Source organism: Papio anubis, chromosome 12 (genome assembly GCF_008728515.1).
Source record: "Papio anubis isolate 15944 chromosome 12, Panubis1.0, whole genome shotgun sequence".
In the NCBI taxonomy this organism is placed as follows: domain Eukaryota; kingdom Metazoa; phylum Chordata; class Mammalia; order Primates; family Cercopithecidae; genus Papio; species Papio anubis.
The window spans coordinates 23,843,067-23,869,783 of record NC_044987.1 but is presented as its reverse complement, the minus strand read 5'-3'; the positions used below and the strand labels follow the sequence as shown (position 1 = coordinate 23,869,783).

The 26,717-nt window shown below is 39.6% G+C and overlaps 1 protein-coding gene across 3 annotated transcripts in view; it reads right to left on the bottom strand.

The window, feature by feature from the left end:
• Positions 1-3,970: 3,970 nt before the first annotated feature.
• ARHGAP20 (Rho GTPase activating protein 20) overlaps positions 3,971-26,717 on the bottom strand; it is a 123,264-nt gene continuing 100,517 nt past the window's right edge. For all 3 annotated transcript variants that reach the window (XM_009187226.3, XM_003910665.3, XM_009187228.3), the window contains 6 exons: positions 18,744-18,922; positions 17,390-17,551; positions 12,917-13,026; positions 10,473-10,662; positions 9,237-9,351; positions 3,971-8,130 (listed from right to left, as the gene is read on the bottom strand). In XM_009187226.3, the coding sequence (XP_009185490.2) occupies positions 6,275-8,130; positions 9,237-9,351; positions 10,473-10,662; positions 12,917-13,026; positions 17,390-17,551; positions 18,744-18,922 (2,612 nt within the window). In that variant the 3' untranslated portion in view covers positions 3,971-6,274. The remainder of the gene's footprint in view (positions 8,131-9,236; positions 9,352-10,472; positions 10,663-12,916; positions 13,027-17,389; positions 17,552-18,743; positions 18,923-26,717) is intronic.

The following is a 26,717-nucleotide window of genomic DNA, read 5'->3' as shown; positions in this document are numbered from 1 at the left end:
TCTTTTGTATAATTTCTATTTGCTCAGATTATATTTTTTTCATTTAAGATAATTTGTATTCGGTTTCTGACACATTTTAGAGTGGCTGTTTTAAAAATCATCTTAATGTTAACATTGTCTTTTCTCATTGAAATTGTGATTTTCTTGGTTCTTGGTGAGACAGGTGATTTTTAATTGTATCCTGGACATTTTGTCTATTATGTTAAGAGACTCTGGGTCCCACATAAATCTTTTTAGTTTAGCAGGCAGTCACCTTGTTTAGTTTCAGCACCCACAGATCTGGCCTATGTTTGGGGTGGTGGGCCCAGTGACAACTTAATTTTCAGAGCTTTTGTGGTGTATTTTGATGTTTCTGGTCAGGGAGGCCTCTTTGTTCCTCATGCCTGAGACAGCCCTAGCTGGGTATTTTTTGTGGTGGAATCCTTCCCATATCGTCTGGCTGTTCCAGTGTTTTTGGACAGGGGAGGGGACTCTTACAGCAGCTGTGGCCAATTAGCTTTCCAGGATTAGCTGCGGGTTGTGGCTGGGTCCCTCTTGCTGTTGTTGCCTGACCAACTATCTTTCAGGGGTGAGGGAAGTGTCAGGCCTAGCAGGAAAGGTCATTTATTACTAGTGGGGCTCTCATCAGTCCATCTTGCCGATGGTTCCTGCTTCACCAGGTGGTGTCAGAGGGATTCTCACTGATCAGGGAAAGGGGCATTTCTGAGCTGCCCTGTGTTGCTAGTTGGGAAAGGTCAGGCCTTGGGTCACCTTCTTCTACTGGTGAGGAGATGTGAGATGCTCTGCCACTGCGTTGTTCCCCCACTCCTAGAGTTCCAAACCAGTTTCACTGCCTCTTATCCCCTTTCAAGATTTTCTTTTGGCTGTCTCTTGTATACTTATAGGATTTACAGTTGTACTTAGCAGAGAGGAGCATGGAGACACAAGTCTGCCATTTTGTGTAAACCAAATTCTCAGTCCAATTATTTTTATATTCATCGTAGCTTTCGGAATTATTTCTGATATGATTTTCATAAATTTGAGATACCCAGCCTAGACACAAGAATTTAGGAAAGTCTGGATGGTCCTCACATACATAATTTGTGCCTGCTTTATGATGAAAGAAGTATTGTCTCACCTATTTTAAGAGGAAAAGGTAAAAAAAAAAAAAAAAAAAAAAAAAAAGCCTGTGGTTAGAATGAGGTGCCAGCTGACTGTACCCATGACACAAGATCTATTGTGAGCATTAAATGAAATACTACATGTAATACATTCATCACCAGTGCATACGTGCAACAAAGTACCCAATAAATGTTACTGTTCCCACTCTTCTACACAGCCCAATTTTTCCCTTCCCTGTTTAAAGTCCTTGAGGACAGAAATAATTTGTCTTTTTCACCTTGTATCACTAGGGTCTGGAACAGTACCTCGCAATAAAAGTTTAGCTGCCTGAATAACATTATATCACTTTTAACACTTTCATTTTCCCAAGCCATGGTCTTTCCTTCTTTTCAGTTTTGTTTCTTAAACTCCCTGTGATTCAATTTCTTGTACGAATTAGAATGCTTACTTAAGGCTTTCCCCCCTCTCCACTCACTTGCTGTGCCATCAAGCAGGAAGCGTCTTGTGTTCATGTATTTTGATGATTCTCTGCTACTTAATCATCCCATTCTTGGGAAAAGATACTCATTTCCTTTCTTCCTGAAAATTTTAGGCAGTAACAATTGCAGCCCCTGTGATCTGGCAGAGAAGGCGCATTTCTTTGTAGCACCCATTTTATTTGCTTAGAGTAATGGAACTACTTCACAAGATTTTAGCTGATTTATTCACTTCATAGCAGATAAAGAGGCTGCAAGGAGAAGTCCTAAATTTAATTCCAAGTTACTGTAATCTAATATCAAGTCTAGACTATAACAACTAGCATTTAAATCTTAATGTCTCCAAAGCCTATATATTACCATGCAAAATTCAACTCCAGAAAACATATATTTTACCTTAACAAATGTTAAAATATATTTTGATCTAAAAATGTGTATCTGTTCTGGTGCTGTACTAAGTGAATACACATTAAAGAACAATGCTCAGCCGGGCGTGGTGGCTCACACCTGTAATCCCAGCACTCTGGGAGGCCATGGCGGGTGGATCACCTGAGGTCAGGAGTTCGAGACCAGCCTAACCAACATGGAGAAACCTCGTCTCTACTAAAAATACAAAATTGGCCGGGCGTGGTGGCACATGCCTGTAATCCTACTTACTCGGGAGGCTAAGGCAGGAGAATCGCTTGAACCCAGGAGGCGGAGGTTGCCGTGAGCCAATATTGCGCCATTGCACTCCAGCCTGGGTAATGAGGATGAGACTCCATCTCAAAAAAAAAAAAAAAAAAAGGAGCAATGGTCATCTAATACCATCATCTGTGTGTACTTCTTCGGGATTTCAAAACAAAACTTTACAAATTACAACCCAGAGCCCTCTGTCAATTAATTCTATCATAACAGCTGACATTATGGAGGGCAGAGCTAAGAATTCATGGTATTTAAAAAAAAAAAAAAAAAAACCTGAATGCAACATGAAGGTGGCTCAGGAACAGGGTAAAATGCTAGCTCAGGGTAAGTCAGCACAGAACTCAAGAATACTTAGAAACTTACCTTATGAGAAATCCTCACAGCCAGAATAGATGTTGAAGAAAGTAAACATTTTATCCAACTTTATTATTCAGGGAATAAAAGTCATTTACTAAAATTTTTTTTTGTAATGAATTTTTCTTTGCATTGGAATAGGCAGTTTGTAAAGATGTTCTCTGTGTCATTAAAACATGAGCTGGCACTTTGGGAGGCCAAGGTGGGTTGATGGCCTGAGCTCAGGAGTTCGAGACCACCCAGGGCAACATGGTGAAACCCCGTCTCCACTAAAAATAAATAAATAAATAAAAAAACCGGGTATGGTGGCACGCACCTGTAGTCTCAGCTACTTGGGAGGCTGATGCAGGAGAACTGCTTGAGCCCCAGAGGCGAAGGTTGCAGTGAGCTGAGATCACGCCACTGCACTCCAGCTTGGGCTACAGAGTGAGACTCTGTCTCAAAACAAAAAACAAAAACGAAAACAAAACAAAACAAACAAAACATGACCTGGAAGGAAAATACGAATTAAACACTTGCCACCAAAATCTGGATGAAAATACATAATATTCTTAGAATTTTTTTTTAGCAGAAACAATATGGCATTGGTTCAAAGATATACATTAGATCCCTTTGAATCAATGTCATGTCATGAAAAGTAGAAAAGCACAAAGGAGATAGTCTCTTAAATTCAGTGCTTTTAGATTAAGACTCTTTTTAAAAAGTGAAATTATCATTGTGTTTCTGAGAGAAATCAACACCAGTGTGTGTGTACATTGCCCAAATATAACCTGACTGGAGTTGTGTTCTTTTCCACCCAGTTAGAAGAAATTCTTTCTGGACTAAAGTAGTGTATGTTTTTGAATCGCTTTGAAATAGTGATTAACTTTACACAGAGGGGAAACTCAGCCAACTTTAAGACGGCAAAGCTGTAGCAGTCACGACAATCTTGTCATATTAAATACATTTATATGACCTGAAAAGCAGAAACGTCTTGGCATGTATCTGGGGTCATCTGGGTATTCTGGCTAGAATGGTCCAACCTTAGATAAGAAAATCTCACACAATCGAAGTGATCTGATGGTTCTTTGACATAAAAATACTGACTATATCTCATTCCAGGAGCACAATGAAAACATAATGCCTAAGAAAATGAAGACTTTGTATCTAAAACATGACTTGTTTGGTAAATAACATTAGAAAAAAAATATTTTATAAAACCACTTTTCCTAAAAAGACAGACTGACCATGGGTTCTGACTAAAAGCTCAAGGTTCAAATTCAACATTAATTATACTCTATGAAATTTCCAATGTTAGGCAGAGACTGGGATCATTAACTAGAACAATTCTACAAAGGGCAATATTGCTCTGGTGGGATGGTTAATTCTGCAGAATGGCATTTTATTTAACCGACAGCATGGACTTCATACATATCCATTATCAGTGCCTTGAAAACCAAACAACTTTAAAAGTTAGCAGCAGTTTCTGCAAGTACAAAAATACACATTTATTACATAACATATGGTAGTAAAATTTGTCAAGATATATTATACAAACTCAAAGCATTTTAGATAAAGCATCAGTCTAATATATTATAGATTGATGGAGTATAATAAAATGACATATAGTCTGTCTTCAAATCATACAATATAATACTTTACAGCAATATTAACAAACTATTCACATTAAGAATTACAGGAGTATCTAGGGGAACACAGATAGTAGGAATGGTTATTAAAAAACCTCAGCAACTATTTTCTTCGATGCTTCAAACTGGGTGAATGATTTTTTTACCTGCTAATATGAAAAAGTAAAAGGCAATTTCTTCCAGAAAGACACTCCAAGCCATAAGAGCTTCATTCACATCTTGCAGTTCTGACAGTAGTATGCCCTAAGGGAAAGGGGAGTCCCTGCTGACTTTATATATTATACCAAAAAAGATGCATATGGCCACTTAGGAGTCTTAATATGTGGGACTGGTTAGTTATAAAGTGAAATCGACTTCACATCTGTGACTGAGATGGCCAGTGTCATGAAGTAGCTCTTTGGATGCAGAGTTCTTAAAGATCATTGTAATGGTTAGCACAAACAGGGCCATGTCCCCACGAGGTAGGTAGCACCTATAGCTAATACTGAAATAACTTCTTCTATCTTAGAGAAAACATTTTTTCCCTATAACTGAAAATGCAACCTTTAGAACAAAAAAGAAAACATTTGATATGACCATTTTCTGGCTGATTGATAAAACAAATAATTTGGAATAAGCTAGCTTGTGAGAGAAAGATCCATCTGGTGGTGAACTAAAGAGAATGGGCTCAGAGCAACTTCTTATAGGTAAGTAGTTAATGTGAAAGAAGATGCACATCCATTTTCAGTGCCGTCCCTGCATACTAGTTGGCAAGGCCTGATAATCTGTTCCTAGGTGATGAGATGTACTGCTGTAAACTTTAAGTCAAGAAAGCGGAGAAAGGTCCATGGATATAAAATAAACCAATGGGGTATAAGCCATGAAACATTTGGAGCAAAAATACGAAACGATGTCTGGAAGTAAAACCCAAAGCAAATGGCTGTCTGAGAAGGCCTGGTAGCCACTTTGTTGGGTATTCTATTGTGGGACTCCTTATAATCTGCCACCCTCTATATTGCTCTCTCAATTGCCAAACTATAAAAATCAGAAAAGGGAATGATTTATGTTTTTTCTGGCTGACTATAACCTAAGAGGCAGGACTGTGCAGAAACATTTCAGCAAAGTGATGCCATGGTTTGATCACGTTAACAGCATTCGTGTAATTGAGAAAGGACCGTTGTTGTGGTCTTTTCCCCCACACTGAGAGTGAATGCTGTCAGGAGGTCACCTTTTAAATAGAGAAAGTTGCTTTTCTGAAGAATGTTTCTAGCCAGAGACACCTTTGAAAAGGGTACCGACATGAGCAGCCATTTTCTTCTTTCTCCTCACAACTCTGTTTCCTGAAGCCTTTGCAAAGCACTTCAACACTAATGAAAAAACAAATCGACAAATACAACCAACAAAACTGATTATCATGGTACCCATGGCTTTTGAGTCACTCTGTTTTTCTCCACTCTAGCTGTAGCAATGGCCTGGTTCCTGGAATGATTCTGTAAGGACACATGATTAGTAAGATCCCACAAAAATGGCCACTGGCTTGGATTTAGGGAAAGGTTTTACATGATGTTCTTCATTACTGGACACACTTAATGCTTTGATTAGTGGCATTTTTCTTGCCTACTTATTAAAAACATTCCATGGAATGTAGATGGTTTCTCTGTACCCTTCCCCTCTCTCCTCAGGCCCCTATTCCTTATTCATGATATCTTGGTCTTCTCAGGACACCAGTCTCACAGACTGTTCCCATAAGTGGTTCCTCTACAGAAGATGCTTTCGCTAGCCCTCTGTTAGTATCTCTAAAACCACATGACAGGACCAATCCCAACCTTTAATAAGAAAAAGCCTCCTAAACACTTAGGTGACAAAAGTTTTAGCATAAAGTTATTTGTCAAGTAGTCTCAATAAAGAGAATTATTTCATTGTCCTAAGTATTAGCAATGATAATCCTTATGCTACCTCTCCCAGGTATCTTATACAAAGTGGTCATAATAATTATTGTCTATTATTATTAACCCAGTTCCTGTCCTTGTGGACATCAGATTCTTATTATGGTTAAATGTCTTTGGTTAAATACCTGTCCTCAATGTCGCAGACCACTGTAGGCCCTGAGTCTGGGCTGGTCACATCCTCTAGAGTCCAAGAGCTGGCTGAGGCTCTTTCCCAAGGGAGAGAACCAGAAGAGCTCTGACTACCAGGCTCTATTTCCTCATGTGACTTCATACACAGCTTGAGTCTGCTCTCCACCAGGCTGAATGGAGAGCTACAGTGTCTCTCTGAGTCCTGGAAGGGAGAAGAACTACAACTTTGGGCTGACTGCATGAGGGCCAGTCCTTCAGCTGCCCTTAAGGGCAAGTCTTTTTGTTCCTCTTGCAGTGAGTTGGCTTCTGGAACACCAGAAGCATGTAGGGGTGGCTCTAGGGGTCCTTTTGGAGAATCTGTTTTCTTTTCCTCTGGTCTGGCTGCCTTTGCTTTCTTTTTGAGGGACCAGTTTTTCAGACTGGCCACACCATTTCTCAACCATGTGCTGGGATGAAGAGTTACAGAATGCATTTGTGAATGCCACTCCATGGTGTCCTTCTTTGTATAGGCCGGGCGGCTGCAAGCCTGCCCTGATGAGGGACCGGGCATTCCAGAAACATGGCTGGCATTGCTAAAGTCAGGAGAAAGCTCTTCCCGTTTTCTCTGAGCCTGAAAAGTACAATCTATTGGAGAGGAAGTCTCAGTGGGTGTAAACACAGAGTGTTCAGAAATCTGAGAAAAAGCACTGTCTTGGGAGCTTACTGATGAGCCGGATGGGGAAGTGCCTGGGGAGGATAAGCTGGAATAGCTGGTCCTTGGGCAAAGGTTTAATTTTGGGGGTAGAACCTTCTCAGTGTTTTGGTTTGTGGCACTACTCTTGCCCACCTCAATCCCCATGACTAAACTCTGATTAATAAGCTTCTGCCCCTCCATTTGCAAAGACTTATGCCGTTTGAGATAATCCTCCTCTCCATGCAAGAGACCAGCTTCACAGCTGGTTTTATGTTGTTTCTTTGAATAAATTCCCCTGAGATAGGTCAGCTTGCGGTTCTGGTCTTCTATGTTGGGCTCTGAGCAGCGCCGGTGTGTCCTTGGACCCTTGAGGGCATCTGCTGTGTGTGGTGGGGAGTATCCAGATGTATCCACATCAAAGGGCTGGTTCTTGGAATGATCCTGTGAGGACACAGGACTATAAGACGCCACAGAAATGGCCACTGGCTTGGACTTAGGGAAAAGTTTCATATGATTTCCTTCACTACCAGACAAGCTTTTCTTCTTAGTGTTTTGAGTAGTGGGATTTTTCTTGCTGACATCAGTGCCTGTGACTAAACTCTGTTTAAAACATGCCTTTCCCTCTTCCTGGAGGGGTTGATTCTGCTTCAGATAGTCTTCATCTTTTTGAGAAAGAATTGTATCACAGCTGGACTTGCGTAGCTTTTTCTGATAAAACTCCCTGAGGTAGGAAAGCTTTGAATCCAGATAGTCGATGCTGGGCTCTGAGCAACGCCGGTGTCGCCTCAGGCTTTTTGCAGCATTTGCTGCAGCTGTGGACAGGTAGCTGGGTGTGCACATGGCAGACGGGGCCCTGGCATGATCCCGCAGTGGGATCTTTGTGTATGCTAAAATGTTCACTGGCTTGGATTCAAGAGGCCGTTTCATTTGAACATCTTCATCTTTAGAATGGGCCAAGTCAAAGTCGCTTAGGGTTAAAAGGCCTTCAACCTCGGGCTGGTCAAGATCATAGTCACTGAGGGTTAAGACAGAGTCCATGCTTCTGCTCCCCTGGCCAAGTTTCTTTACCAAGTCACTGCATGGTGCATCAACATCCTCATTTAGCTCATTTTCCAAGCTGTCATAGGAGGAGTCATTCAGTTGAAAGCAAGAAATATCTGTCAAAAAAATTAAACCATGATTAGCATGTTTACTTACCACAAATATACTTATGCTTCCTTAAGAACAAACTATGGTGCTTAGCTGAATTCTCTTTTCATGTGGAGTGTTCAAATTCCTGCTCTCAAGAAAGAATCTTTCACAATCTCAATTGTTAGTGAAGAATAAAAATAAAATTGCTGGGGTATAGGAGATTTACATCAGTTCCTGATGAATGGGCTTTCCTTAAAATTTTCTTAAGGCAATGAACATGTCATATGACCAAGAAATGGTGAAACATATGAAGGAATTAATGCTTTCATAGTATGAGTATATCCAGATTCTGAGTGAGACTCTGCCTTCTAACAGGTTGCTGGTGGTTACACATAACGCTAGTCTTGGGGAAACCATTTACTAACTCTAACAATGTCCTTTTACAAAGTTCTTTAATATCCATTACCTTATTTAATCTTTACAACAACCATAAAAGTTAGACATTATTTTTATCCACATTTTAGAGATAAAGACAATGATGTTCACTGGCATAGAACAACCAGCCAAAGATAACATATCTAGTAATTGATGGCACAGGGATTCAGGTTCTGAAGGCAGCTGTATGTCTTTGAATTCAATGTTCCCCCACCCTCCCAGCCAAATGATGCCAGTTGTTTCAAACTGTTTCATAGCACACTAGAATTCTGAGGTGCCTGAGGGACCAGTATGAGGAAGGAGAGGACAAAAAACAAACAAACAAACAAACAAAACCACTCATGCCTCCACTACCTCTGGGCTTTCTACACCAGTTTCACCCACAGCAGTTCTGTTATACATACTAGGGTTATTCATAAAAAGCCCATCAAAAACCATCATACCACAGCATGCTGCCACTAACTTATTGAAGGCTGGAACCTAATCTTTATATAGTTCTTAATCCCACTACACTGTTAACACATGCTAACCTATTGGCAGGCCATCTAAGGAAGGATCAAAAGCCCTGGGCCCCACTGACCTGGATCAGAGGCTCCCTTCACTTCAGCTGCTGTGGACTCCAGGAAAACCCCTATCCCAGTATGTTTACAAACATGTGTCTGTTTCTCACAAAAACCAATCCAATTATTCAAAATACCTGAGGCATTCTCTCTAGTGTCACATCTCACTGAAACCTCTCTGAAGAGGGAAGTGATTTCTTCTCCAAATATCCTAAGGCAATTCTCAATCAGAAATTGTATAAGCAGAGAAACCTGTAAGAAAAAGGACAAATGAAGTATTACTTTTCATATTACATGTTTATAAATCACATTTCATATATAAATCCTGATTTTAACAACAAAAAGCACATGTACCCACAGAAAAATTCATATCTGCTTTAAAAGTACATTAAACAGTTTCCCCTAAAAAACTATGATAACTTTTAAAAGTACTTTGGGCATAGAAATGTAATCGGTGGACTAAAGTTATTATTTGTAGCCTTGCCTTAATGTTAACATTTTATACCAATGGCTCTGTTTGTAAAACTGGGTAAAGAAATATACTTTGTTATTAAAATTTATAAAGCATCATTAGACAAAGACTTATAAAAACCATTTATTGTGTAAAGGGCAGGCTGTCATAAACTTGGGAAGAGGGCTCATCTGCGAGTGCACTGTGAAGGAGAAAGACAGCTAGGAAGAAAACTTGTGTTCCTGACTAGTCTCTACCCAAGCATTTGGCTGACAGGTCTATCCATGTACTGCCACCTTCTGCTAGGCTCCCTAACAAGAGGTGCTTGTGGGGAAAGGTAAGAGTTTATTAGGGAGCTTTGTGACTCCATTGAGAGGTACTGGAACCTTTCTGAAGTTTCCTTGCCCCAGTAGCTGAGGCCAAGGGGCAGGAGAAATGTTAAGAGCAAGGGAACTGATATCCCCACACCCCTTATTAACTGCCCAGGACTACAGGAGTGTGATTTCAAATAACTACTGTATTATCACCGACTCCATTTTATTTCTAGATGAGGACACTGTAGGTCAATGTAACTTTGCCCAAGACTATACATCTGGCAAGGGGGTAGAGCTGAGAATGAAAGCTTGGCTGTCCTAACTCCAAAGTCCTTTTTTTTTTTTTTTCATTTTAAAAATCATATCAGCTGCTTTCTCACTTTATGGTTTTAGTCATAGTGTTTAGCCTCCTTAAAGGGAAAAGAGAAGTAACCCATCTGCTATCATTTCCTACTTAACAAATCACTTTCCTATAGTCTACCAGTAGTCAAATTTTCTAAGGAGGTATACTTAAGTTATTTAAGAAATCATCTTTTAGAATACCCCAAATTTCAGTTTCAAAATGGGGACTCAGTCTCCCAGGGCATAAAAATGAAAAACTTCATTACCTTTTTTGTAAATTCGTTTTCTAGTTCTGGGCGGGAGGAAGTAGGAGGCCAAAGAATACTTGGAGCGACACACACAGCTAAATTAAATGCAGTCATCTGATTGGATGAGGAATGTTGCTCAATGTTGTGTAACACCCCAAAAAGATACCTTAGGAGAACAACATTGGCTCTCGGAAGCTGGTCTAATAGCCTAAAGACAGAAAAATTACTCTTTAAGCAAGACATTTCATTTAAAAACTTGTAAAGACAAGCAACTCTCACTTTGAATGGGGAAGAGGGCAAATCAAGAACATAGTTCAGATATGCAAGAGTTTCAGTTAACATGGTACCATACAAAGTGAGGACTGCCTGGACAGAAAGAAAAAATAGGCACTGGGAATTTATTTTTTGTTTTTTTTATATTGTCTTCACATCTCAATGAAAATGTAAAAGAATGCAGAAAAATGTTTCATTCAAAAAAATGCTGCCTGAAATATTTCCCTGAAACTAGCATAATGCAAACTTAGGCCAATCCTGTAACATTTCAGAATATTTTCAACCAAAAACGACAAAAAGCGTTCTGATAAAATTAAACAGTAATTTATAAAATGCTCCTTTATTTCCAAGTAGCAACACAGCAATGCTGTCTCTTGGTAAGAACCCAAACCTTAGCTATCAAGATGTCCAGGTCCATTTTGAGAGCTTATGCTCTGCTCCACCAGCTTCCAAGGTCAATTTTGTCCTAAATCTGTTTCATCGTATCACTTTCACATATAAGTTGCTTATAGTAGTATATTTTCTACTGTTCTCATGTTGTAATTGATAAGGAATTTTTAAATGATCAGTCACCAAAAATGACTACTATTATCCAAAAAAACTACAAATACACTGATATTCATGACTCTTTTTTTTTTTTCAACAGAAACTTGCAACCTAGGGAAAACAAGATAGTCTGACTGCTGCTTGCACAAATAACAGGGAGGCCTTTCTTCAGTACAATAGACCGACAATGAGCATAGTTTTTGTAAGGGTAAGTTATGAAGGACTTTGAAATGGAACAAAAGATTACTGGGTGTATTCAATGGAAAATAAGGCATCTAGCATAAGCGTTTGGGTTTTCTGCTTCTATAGGGCCCTAAGATTTTTCACAATAAGAGGTATTTTACAACTCTGTGTAAGTTGTAAACAACTGATAGCAGAGCATCTAATACTTGTCTAAATATGTGAAAATTCCTGTCTGGTGGAGAGACAACTGATTTATCTGCACCCCTGCCCTGACAGAAAAGGTCAGTTTTGTTTGTATTTATTTGCAAATTCACTTTAGCATTTCTGATTCATATATATATTAATATGTATATGATTATGAATATATGAATATATATGAATGTATATATGATTTCAACTTTGAAATCTCCTTTGAACTGGTTGTTAACATCTTATTAGTTCCCTCATAAATGATTTAAACAAAATATTTCACGTGTTCATATTTGCATGAGAGTCATAATTTTACCTTTTTCCAAAAAAAATCATTTAACAGCTTATAGGATATATAGTGTTTTAGACAATTAGCAACAAAGTTTAGAATTTGATGCTCACTATCTGAATGGTTTACGCCAAACTATAATGGAAGTGGAGGTGGTGTTTTGTTAAACGGCCTTGGTTTCTGGTGTCTTCAGCAGCTGTACTATGTTCTACTGGTGAAAGATGTAGATAGTTCATATATGAAAGTTGCTTAAGAAAAAAAACAACTGTACTAAACAAGCAAATACAAGTAAATAATATTGAGATTCCTGAGTATTCACAGAAGTAGAAATATTGCTTTTTGTTAAGGGACGTTTCTTTCCTATTCTCTTATAATGCAGGAAACATTCAGGAATGGGGTAGTGAGTTCTACCAGCAATTTCCCTTTGCATGAGTAGAGACAGCACATCCTTTATGATCAGATGTACTTTGCAACTCTGCTTTTCCTTTCCACTTTTCAAGGACTTAACTGTGCCTTTGCTGTGCTTCCACAACACTCTCCAAATCTCCCCCCAGCACTGATTGTACTGCATTGTAATTCTTGATTTTTCTATCTACCTTACCAGACTGTGAGTTCTGTGAGAAGACAGAATAGCTCATTTTCTCTGTATGACTTCAGTTGGTGAATGCAATATATGATGAGTTGTCTGGTTAAATATTTACAAAAATTAAGATCATAAACTGAAGACTGGGCCTATAGTATTAGCTAGTGGACTAATGGATTTCAGCTCCCATCAGATTCAGGTATATGGAAGGTATACAATGTTCAAGTATTACAATGTTCAACTATAAGATTAAGGAGGAAAACAATGACAAACTAGCATAAATCTATTTCTAAACTGGCCCACATGGATATGACTTTGATAGCTGTCATTATTTTAATAAATAATCTTATAAAATATTTTAAAAGTATATTTGAGACATGACCAAATTAGAATAATTACCTTTGAACAGTATTTATTTTCTCTTCATCATTTCCTTGATCCATTACAGAGACCCAGTGATCATAGAGATCTGATGAAAAAATACTTCCTGGAATATTTCGCAGAAAATCCTTAAATAGATTGAAAAACAAATATTTCAAATCATTATCCTCATGCCAAACATGTATTAGAGAAAGTAGAAGACATTTTGTTGAAAAGTTCCCTTAAGTACTCTCTTCTGTGAACTACACAGCTCTGCACCAACTCTCCACTGACTTGGGGACACAGAAACATGTACTTTGATTTTCTTACAGCAAAAATCATTGGGATGACTGGAGTCTTCATTATTGTGGGAAAATAAAGGACAACCCATTTGGCTGAAACTTCCTGTTTGCATACATTTTAGTGAACTAGTATGACATAAGAAGGTCTGGCAGTAAACCATCCTAAATTCCTTTCCCCTGTCCCTTAGACGGCTAGTTCAAGGAAATGCACCAAGGTATCTATGAGGTTCATTGTCTGATAGTCATTAATTCAATCATTCTATGTGCATTTATTCATATGTGCCAAGCACTATTTAAGTTTCTGGGGATAGAGAAGTGAATAAAACAAAGTATCTGTTACCTTAGAACTTTATATTCCAGTGGTATTAGTGCACAGTTGCATAAAGAGGTACTTAAGGTTTCTCCCTGTATTCCCTGTAGAAAGGTTCTCATATATTTGGGGAGAGAGAGCATTTCAGGTGATGGCTGGGTTCTAGAAACTTGGGCAGCACACCTATGCCTGATGTAAATATTCTAAATAACATGTCCACAGGATATTATCCTTTTCTAGGAGACCCTATTCTGCTGAGATCACTGGCAGGGCTGAGTGTGGTAAGGCTGAACTATGACACAAACAGCAAATGACCAAGGATGTTTGTTGTTTAGCTTTTGTTGTTTGGTTTTTGTTTACAAAAAACTTAAAAATAACAAAATTTGGTTCTTGTCCTGGTCCTACAGAGTTGACTCTAGGCCAACTGTCTCTCTTGCTTTTGCTGTGGCATTACCAAGGTCAAGCTTACAGTCTGATCTCCACCTTAGTAAACTTTAGCCAGAGTAAACTCAATATCGTGTTTAAGCACCATACACATGGTTGGCTACCCTCTTGCAATTCCCTGCTTACAACATGAGGACAGGTGATTGGGCAATTTTAACTCTTGCTAAATCAAATCAATAATTTTACCTATGTGCCTTATTGAAGGCAACACACACCTTGTTACTTAGATATCATGTTTATAACAGTAATATAGAAGCTGTGATAACTTATTGCTACAATTAGCTGATTGTGTGGGCATCTTCCCCACTTGCTTATGAGCTCCTCCAGGGTAGGGACAGACCCTTACCTTCTTTGTACATGTCAATGCCAAGCACAGTCCTAGTCATAGTAGAGGTCATTAGTGAACTACTGCTATATTGCATATGGCCAAATATTAATGGGAGCCAAGAGAAGGCCAATCAACTGTAACTGAGATTTTAAGATAATCTGAAAAGCCTCTTTGTAGTCATGTCACTTTATTACCATCCTTTTTTTTTTTTTTTTTAGAATGTTTAACAAGAAGGAAGATTGACTAATTCAAAGTCTTCTTCTGTTCTATTATATCTTATAGCAGAAATGTACTTGCATACTTGTGATTCAGGTATATCATTACAAAAGTTACCTCTTTTTGGGTAAAGTGATTTAATTTTCATAATTCCAAACTAATTTTAGCTGCTGTACCCACTTTAGAAGTTAGATTTAGAAGAGGCAAAATTTGTTATTTCAAAATGTGGTAGGGACAATAGCTCTCTTTTTAAATCTCCGTGGAAAACATACTTATGATCTGTCTTGAAGAAAAACATCATTAACATCTTAAACCTACACTTGAAAGATAATAACTCGTAACATCTCAATGAACTCTCCCACAGCTGGAATAACAAGTTACGAAATACAACCATCATCACAGCTGAGAAGGATGTGAGAGCCGATTCTGAACTGCAATCACCAGCTCACAGCACTTAACTGAATGTCTCCTCTCCTCCAAAAGCAGAGCCAAGGCCATCAGCAGAACCCCCAAATTCATTTGAGATGAGATACTGCAGGATTAAATATGAACTTTTCCTCAAAGGTTTGATGGATCAAAGTTATAGTGTCTTAAACAATTTTCATCCAATTATAGTTTGAAGAGTTAAGCTTTAACTTAAACTTATATTTAAGCAAAACCAGCATAAGTGAAAAATTAAAGGAAAATGTAAGTACCACTTCAAAACAGATTTAAAAACAAGAAACAAAACAAAAGCTTAAAAACTTTTTCTAAAAATTATCTCCCTTTCTGCAAGCACTTGGAAGAAAAGGGGGTAAAACATACAATAAAATGCTAATTACTTGGAACACATTTAACCAGATTTTTCAATCAGTTGGATCATTTTTTGCCTTTTGGTTATTTTTGGACAAATATTTCTACAATTTGAAACATAATTTAACTCTTCTAGAACCATGCTTCTTTGCAATAGCATCAACAGTTTAGCACAAAATTTTAAGAAGTGTAATGCTATGAAGAACAGCACAGTAAGAATTTTTTTTTTTTCTGCAGACATTCTTGGTTGTTTAAAGAAAATTGTTTTAAAACACAAGCTTGGCAGGCCGAGGCAGGCGATCATGAGGTCAGGAGATTGAGACCATCCTGGCTAACACAGTGAAACCCCGTCTCCACTAAAAATACAAAAAAATTAGTTGGGTATGGTGGTGGGCGCCTGTAGTCCCAGCTACTCTGGAGGCTGAGGCAGGATAATGGCGTGAACATGGGAGGCAGAGCTTGCAGTGAGCTGAGATCACACCACTGCACTCCAGCCTGCGTGACAGAGCGAGATTCCGTCTGAAAAAACAAACAAAAAACCCAAAAAACACAAGCTTTACCTTTGTAAATTAAGAGATATATAAAAAAAATTTTATCATGCATAAAAAACCTTGGCATATATATCTGGCTACATATTTTTACATATGTGTATATGTAAAATACGTATTCATATTTTTAGTGTGTTCCAGGACTGAAGAGTAATCATAAACCCTGTGCAAAACAGATGAGATGACCTTAGCTTCAACCCTCCAGTTCTCTTGCATGATATTTAATTGCAAAAATCTATAGCAGGGTTTAAGAGCAGATATGGCTTATTTACCAAGAAACATCTGATTGTATATAAAGTCATGAAGTAACATTCTATAAGCACCTGGGCACTTAGCTGGAGTAGGGGTATGCAAGAATCTTCTTCACCATATTTTCCTTAACTTGGTTTTCATGTTTCAGCCTGAGATACAGGCTGGGGCCTTGTCTTGACCCCTAGCTCTGGTGCATTCTAATTCTTTGGGACGTGGGAGCCTGACACAGGTCTGCAGAAGATACTGCTAAGGTCAAAAGCTCTGCTTAAAGCTCATTTTGACTGTAGGTGTTTCCAAAAATGTAGAGCATTTCCAAGAATGTGGGGGCAGAAAACATTTCAGAACTCTGTATCTCTGTAACTATGGACGTGACTTAAGTAACAATGGGTAAAGTGTAAGAACTATAAAGAATGCCAAGTGTGGTAAAAGTAAAAGAAAACTTAGATGCTGAAGTCGTTCCTACTCCACTTTTAAAGTAAAAGGCATTAGGTCTGGTGCGGTGGCTCATGCCTATTATCCCAGCCCTCTGGGAGGCTGAGGCGGGCGAATGACCTGAGGTCAGGAATTAGAGACCAGCCTGGCCAACATGGTGAAACCCCGTCTCTAGTAAAAAAACAAAAATTAGCTGGACGTGGTAGTGCACGCTTGTAATCCCAACTACTCGGGAGGCTGAGGCAGGAGAATCACTTGAACCCGGGAGGTGGAGGTTGCAGTAAGCTGAGATCATGCCACTGCACTCCAGCCTGGGTGACAGACTGAGACCTCATCTCAAAAAAAAAAAAAAAAAAAAAGGTAAAAGGCATTAGGGGACAAGGGAAGGCATGATGATTATGAAAATAAATAGAATTTCAGTGATTTCAGCAATTTTTTATTTCAATTGTGAGGCAAATGTTTATTATGGCAAACTTCTTTACCTATTTTCAAACATTTAATGTTTATATTTGAAAACTGCTTTCATTAAGAACGTAGTGAGATAGTGAGGAAATCATAAGCAGGATGTCTCTTTTGGTATACGTGTGTTTTTTGATTTTTTAAACTTAAAATTTTTATTTTTTACATGGAGTGGCAGAAGTAAAGATGAGATCAGTGTGGGATAAAAAATTTAAAAAACATATTTGATATGTTATATCATCAGTGGTAGCTTTTAAAGTCCAATGTTGACTTTGTGAAACGTGTTTTAAACACTTTTTAGTGTAAAAATTATGTTAAATCTATTATGGGTCTTTGCAGATAGAAATAATGTTCATAATGAAAAAGTAAAACACCCTTTCTTTCTCTAGAGCTACACCATGGGGTGGATAAAGGGAGGACTTTTCTTACCTTTAAGACAGATGCTATCACAAAAATAGATTCACAGTCTAGGTGTACTTCAACTCCAGAATTCAATTTCTCTTTTAGTTCTCTGCAGGATTTCACATTGGCCGATTGCCGGAAGATACCTTTGGTGAGGGGTCCTTTTTGATTAAGAAAGAAAAGCATATCCTATGGGGAAGCAAAGGAAAATAAACAAAATGATACTTGACACACACAAATAAGGCAATGTATATACTTGCCCTCTTTGGATGCCAGAGGCTAGGGTGTGCTAGGGTAAAAGCACTGAAGGATTGGAGCTAAATAAATGGCTGGAAAAATTAAAGTCACCTTTTTGGAGAGTGGAAGGGTGGTTACCAGGGGCTGGGCGTGGTGGTGAGGTTGAGGAGATGTTGGTCAAAGGATATAAAATTTCAGTTAGGAGGAATAAGGTCACCTGATCTATTATATAACATTATCATTATAGTTAATAATGCACTGTATTCCTAAAAATTGCTCAGAGAGAGTTTTAAGTGTTCTCTAATTTTGCTTTCTATCACTATGTCCTCTGCTTACAGTGTAAGAAGAGAATGGGTTTTGAACACAAGCAATCCCTGGGATTCAAAACCTAGTTATGCCACTTAGTTACTGTGTAACATTGAGCACAGTACTGAGGCTTTAAAACAATTTGTAAAGTAGGGATGGGATGACGACATGATAATAACTATCCCCTAAATCTGTTGTGAAGAATAAACAAAGTGGCTAGACAAGTGTCTGGCATTTGTAGATGCATAATACAGTATAAAATGCCATATATCTAGTATAGTGCTTGAAGGATACTGGAGACTCAATAAACGGTGCTTAGCAGTGATTATTTAAAATATCAACTGGAGATAATATAAACCCAGTGGCTTTCATCTGACCCACTCTATATACAAAAGATAAACAAATGCCAGGGAATGTATCTTTATGCCTGAGCACTTGAAATAGAAATAAAACGGATTTAAAAACCTAAGTGTAACATTGAGTAGCTTCTGCTGCTACAATGATCAAAGAAGACTTTGAGAACAATGTGACGTTCAAGAAAGGATTTGTGAGGAATAATGTGAATTCTCTGTCTACAGAGCAAATTCTACTTTATCTGAGCAGGCTTACGTGGCTCTTTCCTGAAATCAGTAGACTAGGTTATCTCTCCCTATTATGTCGTCCTTCTGATTTCACAGTAGCTAAATCTGATTTTGTTATTTGGAGGAATAATAATGAAGATTCTTAGCCAAAGACAATGATGTCTATAATTTTTCCATTTGGGGGCAGATTTACCTTGCAGAGCTCTCCTTTCCCAAACACCCTTCCCCATCAGTTTACAGACCAAAATGAGCCTTACCAAGACAGGTTTGGGCAGATTGTCGTTCTCACAAATATTTGGCAGAGAAATTCCAAAGAGCTGTCCTGGCATAGGTGATGTTGGCGATGTGGGCAAGTTGTCCAGGTGAGTGCTAGAACCTCGCCAGAAGGCCCAGTTTATGATAGATCTTCTCCTTTTAAATGTCTTATGACCTGAATCTAAGGAAGAAGTGAGCTTATTAGAAAAATGAGTTTCATTCACTTTATTTCTATAATTTCCATTTTATGGTATGTTTGTTGCTATGGTTCAAAGAGAAAAAGATGCTAATATGTGGCTTTTGTCACTGAAAATTCAAACTATAAAATTTCATTATGGTATCTTATAAATGAAAGACGAATCAATAAAGGAAGAATCAAATGTTTGGATTCTTCTCCACCCAGTTTTTGGACATCACTGGTCTGTTCATACAAACCCATTTATTTTCCCACTTTAAAGAGGAGACTAAGCATATGAAAAGTTTAAATAAGACTATAGTTAAATACTGAGAAAAAAAGGAAGTGTGAAGAGGGAAAGATAAAGGTGGAAGGGGAAGCAAGAGTAAGAGAAGGACAAGATGAAAGGGAAATGGAGGAAGAAAGAGGAAGAGAAGGGAAGTGGGGAGAATAATGAGGAGAGGAGTTTTCTCGGTTAAGATGTTCTTTAGAAATAATGCTTTAGTATCTGACATCTTACTCTCCTCTTGAGAACACAGACAGGAAGCTAATGTCCTAAAGTTTTTTCCTTCCTTTGCAACTGCAGACTTTTATGTTTCTTTTCAGTTCTTGACTTTAAAGTATGTTTAAGGCAGCATGGATAGACACAAACATGAGTGAGACTTGCCGTTACTGATGAAGTTTATAATCTAACAGAGATGAAGAACTGGTTGGGGTGGAGAGAAAAGCAAGTATGTTAATAAATATAATGTCATAAGGTAGGAACAAAGTACTAAAAGTAAATCACATGTGGTCAATAAGAGGGAGGGGGTGATCCTGGGAGTGTTTGCATTTGACTTGGATTTTGAATGAACAAGATTTTAACAGATAAGAGCATCTGGCATAGTGCCTTCCATCTAGTAAGTACTCGCTAAGTCATTATTAAACAATAATTGAAATTGAGGAGGGATTTAAGTAGAAAAAGACAACATGAAAAAGAATAGGCAGAAGAAAGGTCAATAGTAAGGTATGGTTTTATACTATAGTGCCAAAATGTTTTTGGTGTCATTTGTGTCTAATTTTAATAAGAAGTTTAACAGGTTTGCTTATGATTCAATACACAAAAAGCTCTTTAAGGTTCCACTTTTAAAAGTGGCTGATCTCTCTGTCCCCTCTTCCCAACAGATACACACAAGTAACAACTATAAACTCTGGAAAACCAACCAAAATAAACCTAGCTGAAGGCACTAAAGAGTGAACAAAAGAAGGCAGATATAGAGGTCAAAGTGTGACACTTGGATGAAGGGAATGGCATAGCACTGGGTCAGTTTTCTAATCTTACAGCTTTTAGGCTGAGAGCAGGCCCCAGGGTAATAGGGGTGACTAAAAGTTGGGAAGAAACCTCTACTCTTACTGACTTGAAGAACTAGAGAAGGGAGACAGAGGTACCCACAGCTGGAAAGTGAGGGTGGATCCCAGAAAGAAGAAAACCTGATAGTGGGAGCCCTAAATATTGTGTATAAATTCTGCCCACATCTCTGGCTAACCCCTGAAGCTTGCATTCATGGGGGCAGATTCAAAGAAGCTTGCAATTAAGGTTGACAGAACTGAGATCTGAGGAGCCATAATGCCTAGGTAGTGCCCACTCATGGTTTGACTCCTTTTTCTCCAGTGAGAGTGCATGGGAATTGGTAATTAGACTGGCTGTGTGGCACTGTTCTTTATGACGCCAAACTAAACCAACATTCCCTGATAATGAAATACTGAAGGATTGATCTTTTTAAGGAGGACACAGTCAGCAGTCTTGTCATTTCAGTGGAATTAGACATGTTAATTCCAAAGAAGTCTTCTATATTGTTTGGCTATAATGAACCTTAGAATTTTATTTCCTTAGAATAACCTACTTAACTCAATATTTAAAAAGCCAAGTTGTGGGAGGATAAATAAATAAGCAACATTTTACCAAATGGCCTTAAGACCATCATCTACACACCACTTCCTTGAAATACAGCAAATGTATCATTGATGTACACACACACAGGTATGTAAAGCTCTTTGGCTCCAGAGTCAGGAGCTTCTCTGCACTCCCAGTTCACTTATTTAGACCAAGTTACTTAACCCCTTTTCTTTCCTCAACCTTAAAATGTAACGGATATGAATTAGCCCTCAAAGGCTTATTGAAAGGATTGTATAGGACAGTCTCTGAAAAGTACTACTTTGTCACAGTGATCTTGATGAACGTTGCCAAGATACCAATCTCCTCCCCACAAAGAGGACAACCTCTCTGCACCTCCTCTCCATGTGGTTTCACAGCCTTCAGCAGGTATCCAGTTATGAAGGAATACCAATACTCCACGTAACTAAAGCAGTTTCTTCCTGTTCTGACATTCCCAACCTCCATTATTTAAAAAATAAAACAAAAACAGAAAAGGAAACTAAACCTTTTCTGAAGTCCAGGAAGGGGTTCCTGTATTAGCAAGGTCAATCTATGCAAATGTGTGCTTAATATATATGTGAATATATATGTTGAGTACTTGTGCTCAGTTGTGGTTTGCTCACATTTACTTGATTTTTATTTTTTATTTATTATTTTTTTAAGAGATGAGGTCTCACTATGTTTGCCCAGGCTGGTCTCAAACCCCTGGGCTCAAGCAATCCCCTGCCTCGGTCTCCCAAAGTGCTGGAATTACAGGCATGAGCCACTGCACCCAGCCCTGATTTTATTTCTAAAACAATCAAAATAAAAAGTTATTTGATTTTTTTTTAGCTTTCACATACTTAAGAAGAATGCTCTATTAAAAAGTTATATACTTAGCTACCCTATGAGTGTTGACAGAGGATAAAGTAGAAATTGAGTCCTTTACTTTATCATAAATACTTTCAGCTGTAGCCATGCCTTTTGCTATATATACGGCATTCAACCTGAGCGTTCAGGATTCCTCTGGGTCTGAGAGAAAAAAATTTCATTAAAGTTTACTTTCTTACAGAGCTTTTAATGCACAGATCTTACTTTCTAAATGTCACAAAGGCTAATGAAAAAACGTGCTATTGCTATAAAAAATACAAGTGATGTAAATAAATGTAAAGCAAACTAAATTCAAGTAAATCTAGTTTTTCTAAATGTCCCTGGCAAGATTCAAGTTAGTGTGTTTACATGCTTAAATTAGATAACTGAATGTTAAAATTTACAGTGCTTAAAACTTTGTGTTTATATAATAATCATAACAAAAATGTTAGAAATTCTATTCTGGCCATATAACTTCCCAAATTAAGAATACCCCACCTTTTTTTTTTTTTTTTTTTTTTTCCTAGAGTAGAAAACACAGAGGTGAATACTGGAACTACAGGGTAAACAGGTAGAAAAAAAGATGTATCCCATATTTTACCAGCCACCATAAAAGTTCAATTCCAGTTCAGTCCTAAGTCTGAAGTAGGTGTGGAAAGTGAACCTACTTTGGGCATAGAGCTGGGAGTTCAGGACAGACTGGAACTCTAAGAACTATTTCAGACTACACTCACAAAGATTCCATTTAATTCCAGAACTCTTCCACTCCAAGTTTTTCCATACTAGGGATGAGTAAGCCATTCAATCTTTCATTTAATTTCTACTCTGTTCTATACACTAGACTAAGCCCTGGGATGAGTTCCCAGGTCTTAAGAAGGTCATTGTCTAAAGAGACAAGTAGATTATATAAACAGATAATCATAATGTGATTTTAAAAAATATGTTACACTAGAGATATGTATAAAGTGTTACCTGCCTGAAAGAACGAAGATTTCCTAGAAGTAATGATGGCAGCAGTGGGCTGTCTGGAGCAGCTGCTACCATCACACTGGCTGTAGCGGGGAGGCATGGCCAGGGCTGCGCACTTCATGGAGCTGGCAGGGGCTTGGGACAAGTGGGAGCCCTGCCCCTTCTGAGTTGGGGTGGGAGGTACCTGGGTGCCTTTGTAGACACCCAAGCCATGCCTATGGACATTGGCATCCCTGGGCTCTCAGGACCTGGGAGCAGGTGGGAGCCCTGCCCTCCCGGGTACAGCTGCAACCACCTAAGTTGTGGTGGTTGCAGGCCTGGGCTTCTCACTCCACAGAGCAGGTAGGAGCCCTGCCCTCCCAGGAGCTGCAGCTACCCAAGTCATGGCTATAGACCCCAGGAGCTGCAGCTACCCAAGTCATGGCTATAGACCCCAGGAGCTGCAGCTACCCAAGTCATGGCTATAGACCAGGACTCCCTGTGCTCTTGTAGGGGGCAGGTAGGAGCAGGCAGGAACACCGCCCTCCCAGGTGCAGCTCCAGTCACCCAAGTCATGGTTGCAGACCCAGGCCTCTTGCTCCATTGAACATGCAGGGCCCCATCCCCCATCCCCCAACACAGCTGTAGCCAACCAAACTGCAGCTGTAGACATAGGCATTTCTGTACTCTTGGGTGCTCTGTAAGGCCACCCCTGCCCTCGCAGGCTCAGAAGTGCCTGCTACCACTGCCTGGCTTCTCCCTACTGTCTGCACCTGCTCTGATCATGGTGCAAAGTTGGGTGAGCCCAGGTGCCGTTGCAGCCCAGCTGGGTTGTGCACACACTTGGGGCAGTGCTGACATGCCAGCCCCCTGGTGCTTTGGCCTGCTCTGGACTTTGGGTGCCAATAAGCATAGCAGGGAAGCCAATGGGGGGTTGAGGCAGCTCAGCGCTGGCCTGCAGGCGCCTCTTTGCACCTATAGCCCAGGCACCATGAACAGCAGCAGGAGGCAGAAAGGTTCCTGGGCAGAAGGGGATGATCCCTGGTGAGGTCTACTTTCAGGCCAGGGAGGGCCTGAAGGCTGGGAGCCAGGCTGCGAGTCCTGTGGACTGGAGTGGGAACTTGTGGTGCTTTTTCTGGGCCTGCCCATGGCTGCCCATGGACAAATGAGCATGCTCTTCCTCCCCTCTGAGGCCCATAAAGCTCCTAGGCTCAGCCAGAGCTAAGCAGATGTCCTGACAACCAGCTGCAGAGAGGACTACCCACTCCAGGGCCTCCTTTCTGCTGAGAGCTGCAGACGTGAGGATGACCATCTGCAGAGAGGAGCTACCCACTCCAGGGCCTCCTCTCTGAGAGCTGCACAGATGACAAAACCACCAACTACAGGGAGGAGCTACCCTCTCTGCTAGGAGTTGGACATCTGACGGGACAACCTGCCTGCAGAGAGGAGCTACTCTGTTTGCTAGGAGCTGAACACTTGATGGGACACTCTGGCTGCAGAAAGGAGCTGCCCCCTGTGGGTCTCCTCTGAGCTGTTCTATTGTTCAATAAAGCTCCTCTTCATCTTGCTAACCATTCACTTACTTGTCTGTGTGCCTCATTCTTCCTGGTCACAGGATGAGAACTTGGGACCCACTGAATGTGAGGCTGAAAGAATGGTAACACAAACAGACAGGGCTGAAACATGCCCCTTGCTTACCACGTTGTGTGTGAAGAGAAGGAGATAAGAGCTGTGGCCCTTTGGGAAGCCCAGACCTGGGAGCTCCCTGAGCAGGGCTGTGGCTCCCACTTTGAGTCCCTGCAGTTCCTGGCATCTCCAAGCTTCTGGGCACCACTGTGTTCCCTGGTGCCAGCCATGGAAGCTGCTGGTAGTGTGCCTGATCTGGCTGCAGCCTCACAGCCAGCCAGCACCCGTGCAGGCACGTGGAGCTGTCCGCTCGACTGCAGCAGTTGGTCTGACTGTGTGCAGTGGCCAGGCCCCAGGCTCACTCACACACCCCTCGCCACTCCACACCTGACTTGCCTCTGGCAGGCATGGGATCCAGGCTGGTAGTAAGAGCCAAGTGCAGCCTGCAAGGCCGAGTGGGTGGAATGAACCCAGTGGACTGAGCAAATCTTGGGCAAAGGCGTCACTGTCCACAGAGATTTCTGGCCGGAAAAGTGACAACCCCAAAGTGTTGTAACAGTAACATCTAATAGTAACATGCAACGGTAACAGTAACCTGTAACAGTAACATGTGAGTGGGGCCTTGAGGTCAGAACTTTGAATGTCTATATCTTGAACCTTCACAATTAACACTAGAGCTTTCCCACTGGGGACCAACCATTCCAAAGATGAGTTACAGATCTCAGTCTCAGCGGGGGCCTTCTGAAAGATCTACTGCTCTTATGTTTTCAGTATAAGGCTGTTTACTAGGAGGCCTTCTCTACACTGAGGCAGAAATTTGAAAAACAGATTGGCAATGACTGTGTTCACCAATGGTTATCCTGGTTAACAGGGATATTTTCTGAAAGCTTATTAGAGAAAGCTTTATATTTAGTTTAAAAATAAAATATTTTTCTCAGACAATATTCTAACAGAAATCATTAGATTTTAACCCTTTGTTTCCAGGGGAGAAAACAAGACATGTTTTTCACATTAGAGACCATGCAAAATACCCATTTCCTAGGACTAAGCAATTTAAGAATTTATGAATTCTGTGGATTTTAAATATACAGGCCATAAACAAGTGTGAAAGATTCTGACTATAACAAGTGGCACTTGGTAAATAAGGCAAAATTCTATGTTTATACTATGTGCCAAAAAAGAAGTATTAGCTCATTTTTCCCCATTAGAAGTCAGGTTAATAGCTGGTATGTATGTGAACAAGGGAGCATGAAGATACTCTTGCTCAAATTAGAACATGACAAAGATGTAACAGGCAAAGGAATGAAGACAAGTCAAATAAGATGGCTGTTACTTGTGTGAGCTCTGTTATAAAGTCTTGCAGAATATGGAGACTTCAGCTGGCATGTTTTAAATTATGCATACTTTAATCATTCAATCAGAGGGCACAAACTATGCTCCCTGGACCAAATCTGGCTTGCCACCTCCCTTTGGATAACTTGTGAGCTAAGAATGGCTTTTACATTTTTAAAAAGTTGAAAAAAATTCAAAAGAATAATATGTAGTAACACATAAAAATTATATGGAATTTAAACTTTAGGCCAGGTGTGATGGTTCATGCCTGTAATCCCAGCACTTTGGGAGGCCAAGGCGGGCAGATCGCCTGAGGTCAGGAGTTTGAGACCAGCCTGGCCAACATGGTGAAACCCTATCTCTACTAAAAATACAAAAATTAGCCAGGCATGGTGGCAGGCGCCTGTAATCCTAGCTACTCGGGAGGCTGATATAGGAGAATCACTTGAACCCAGGAGGTGGAGGTTGCAGTGAGCCAAGATTGTGCCACTGCACTTCAGCCTGGGTGATAAGAATGAGACTTCGTCTCAAAAAAAAAAAAAAAAAAAAAAAAAAAAAAATTCAAATTTTATTGTCTAGAATAGTTTTACTGGAACATGACCACAACTTATTCATGTAATGTCTATGGCTGCTTTCACTTCACACTCAATAACAAAGTAGCTGTGACAGAGATGGTATGTGGTGCGTTCATTACTTTGCACTGCTGCTCAGGGCACTACAAATTGCAGTGACCCTGTTACATCTTGACTGTTTCAAATGCCACATGTATCATGATACCACAACATCTTTTTTATTACTTATTATGTAAAAACAATAAAAGAAAAGTGGACTTCTTCTAATGTTAAATTTTTAAGGCAAAGTGAAATGCAGATAACTTTGTTATGGAACTAATGGCAAAATATTATGTTTACTGTGCAATGAAGTAACAGCTGTGGTTACAGAATATATGTCAGTGGTTAACAGACCAATGGTTAATCATAATGTTCCTAACTCATAAGAAAGCAATGGATCAGAAAAATATTTAAAATGAAATATATCATTACTGCAGCATTTCCTCACAAAAATAAAAATGAGGCTACAATAAAAGTTTCTGAGTGGCTCATTTGTTAGCCAACCAAGGAAAGCCATTTA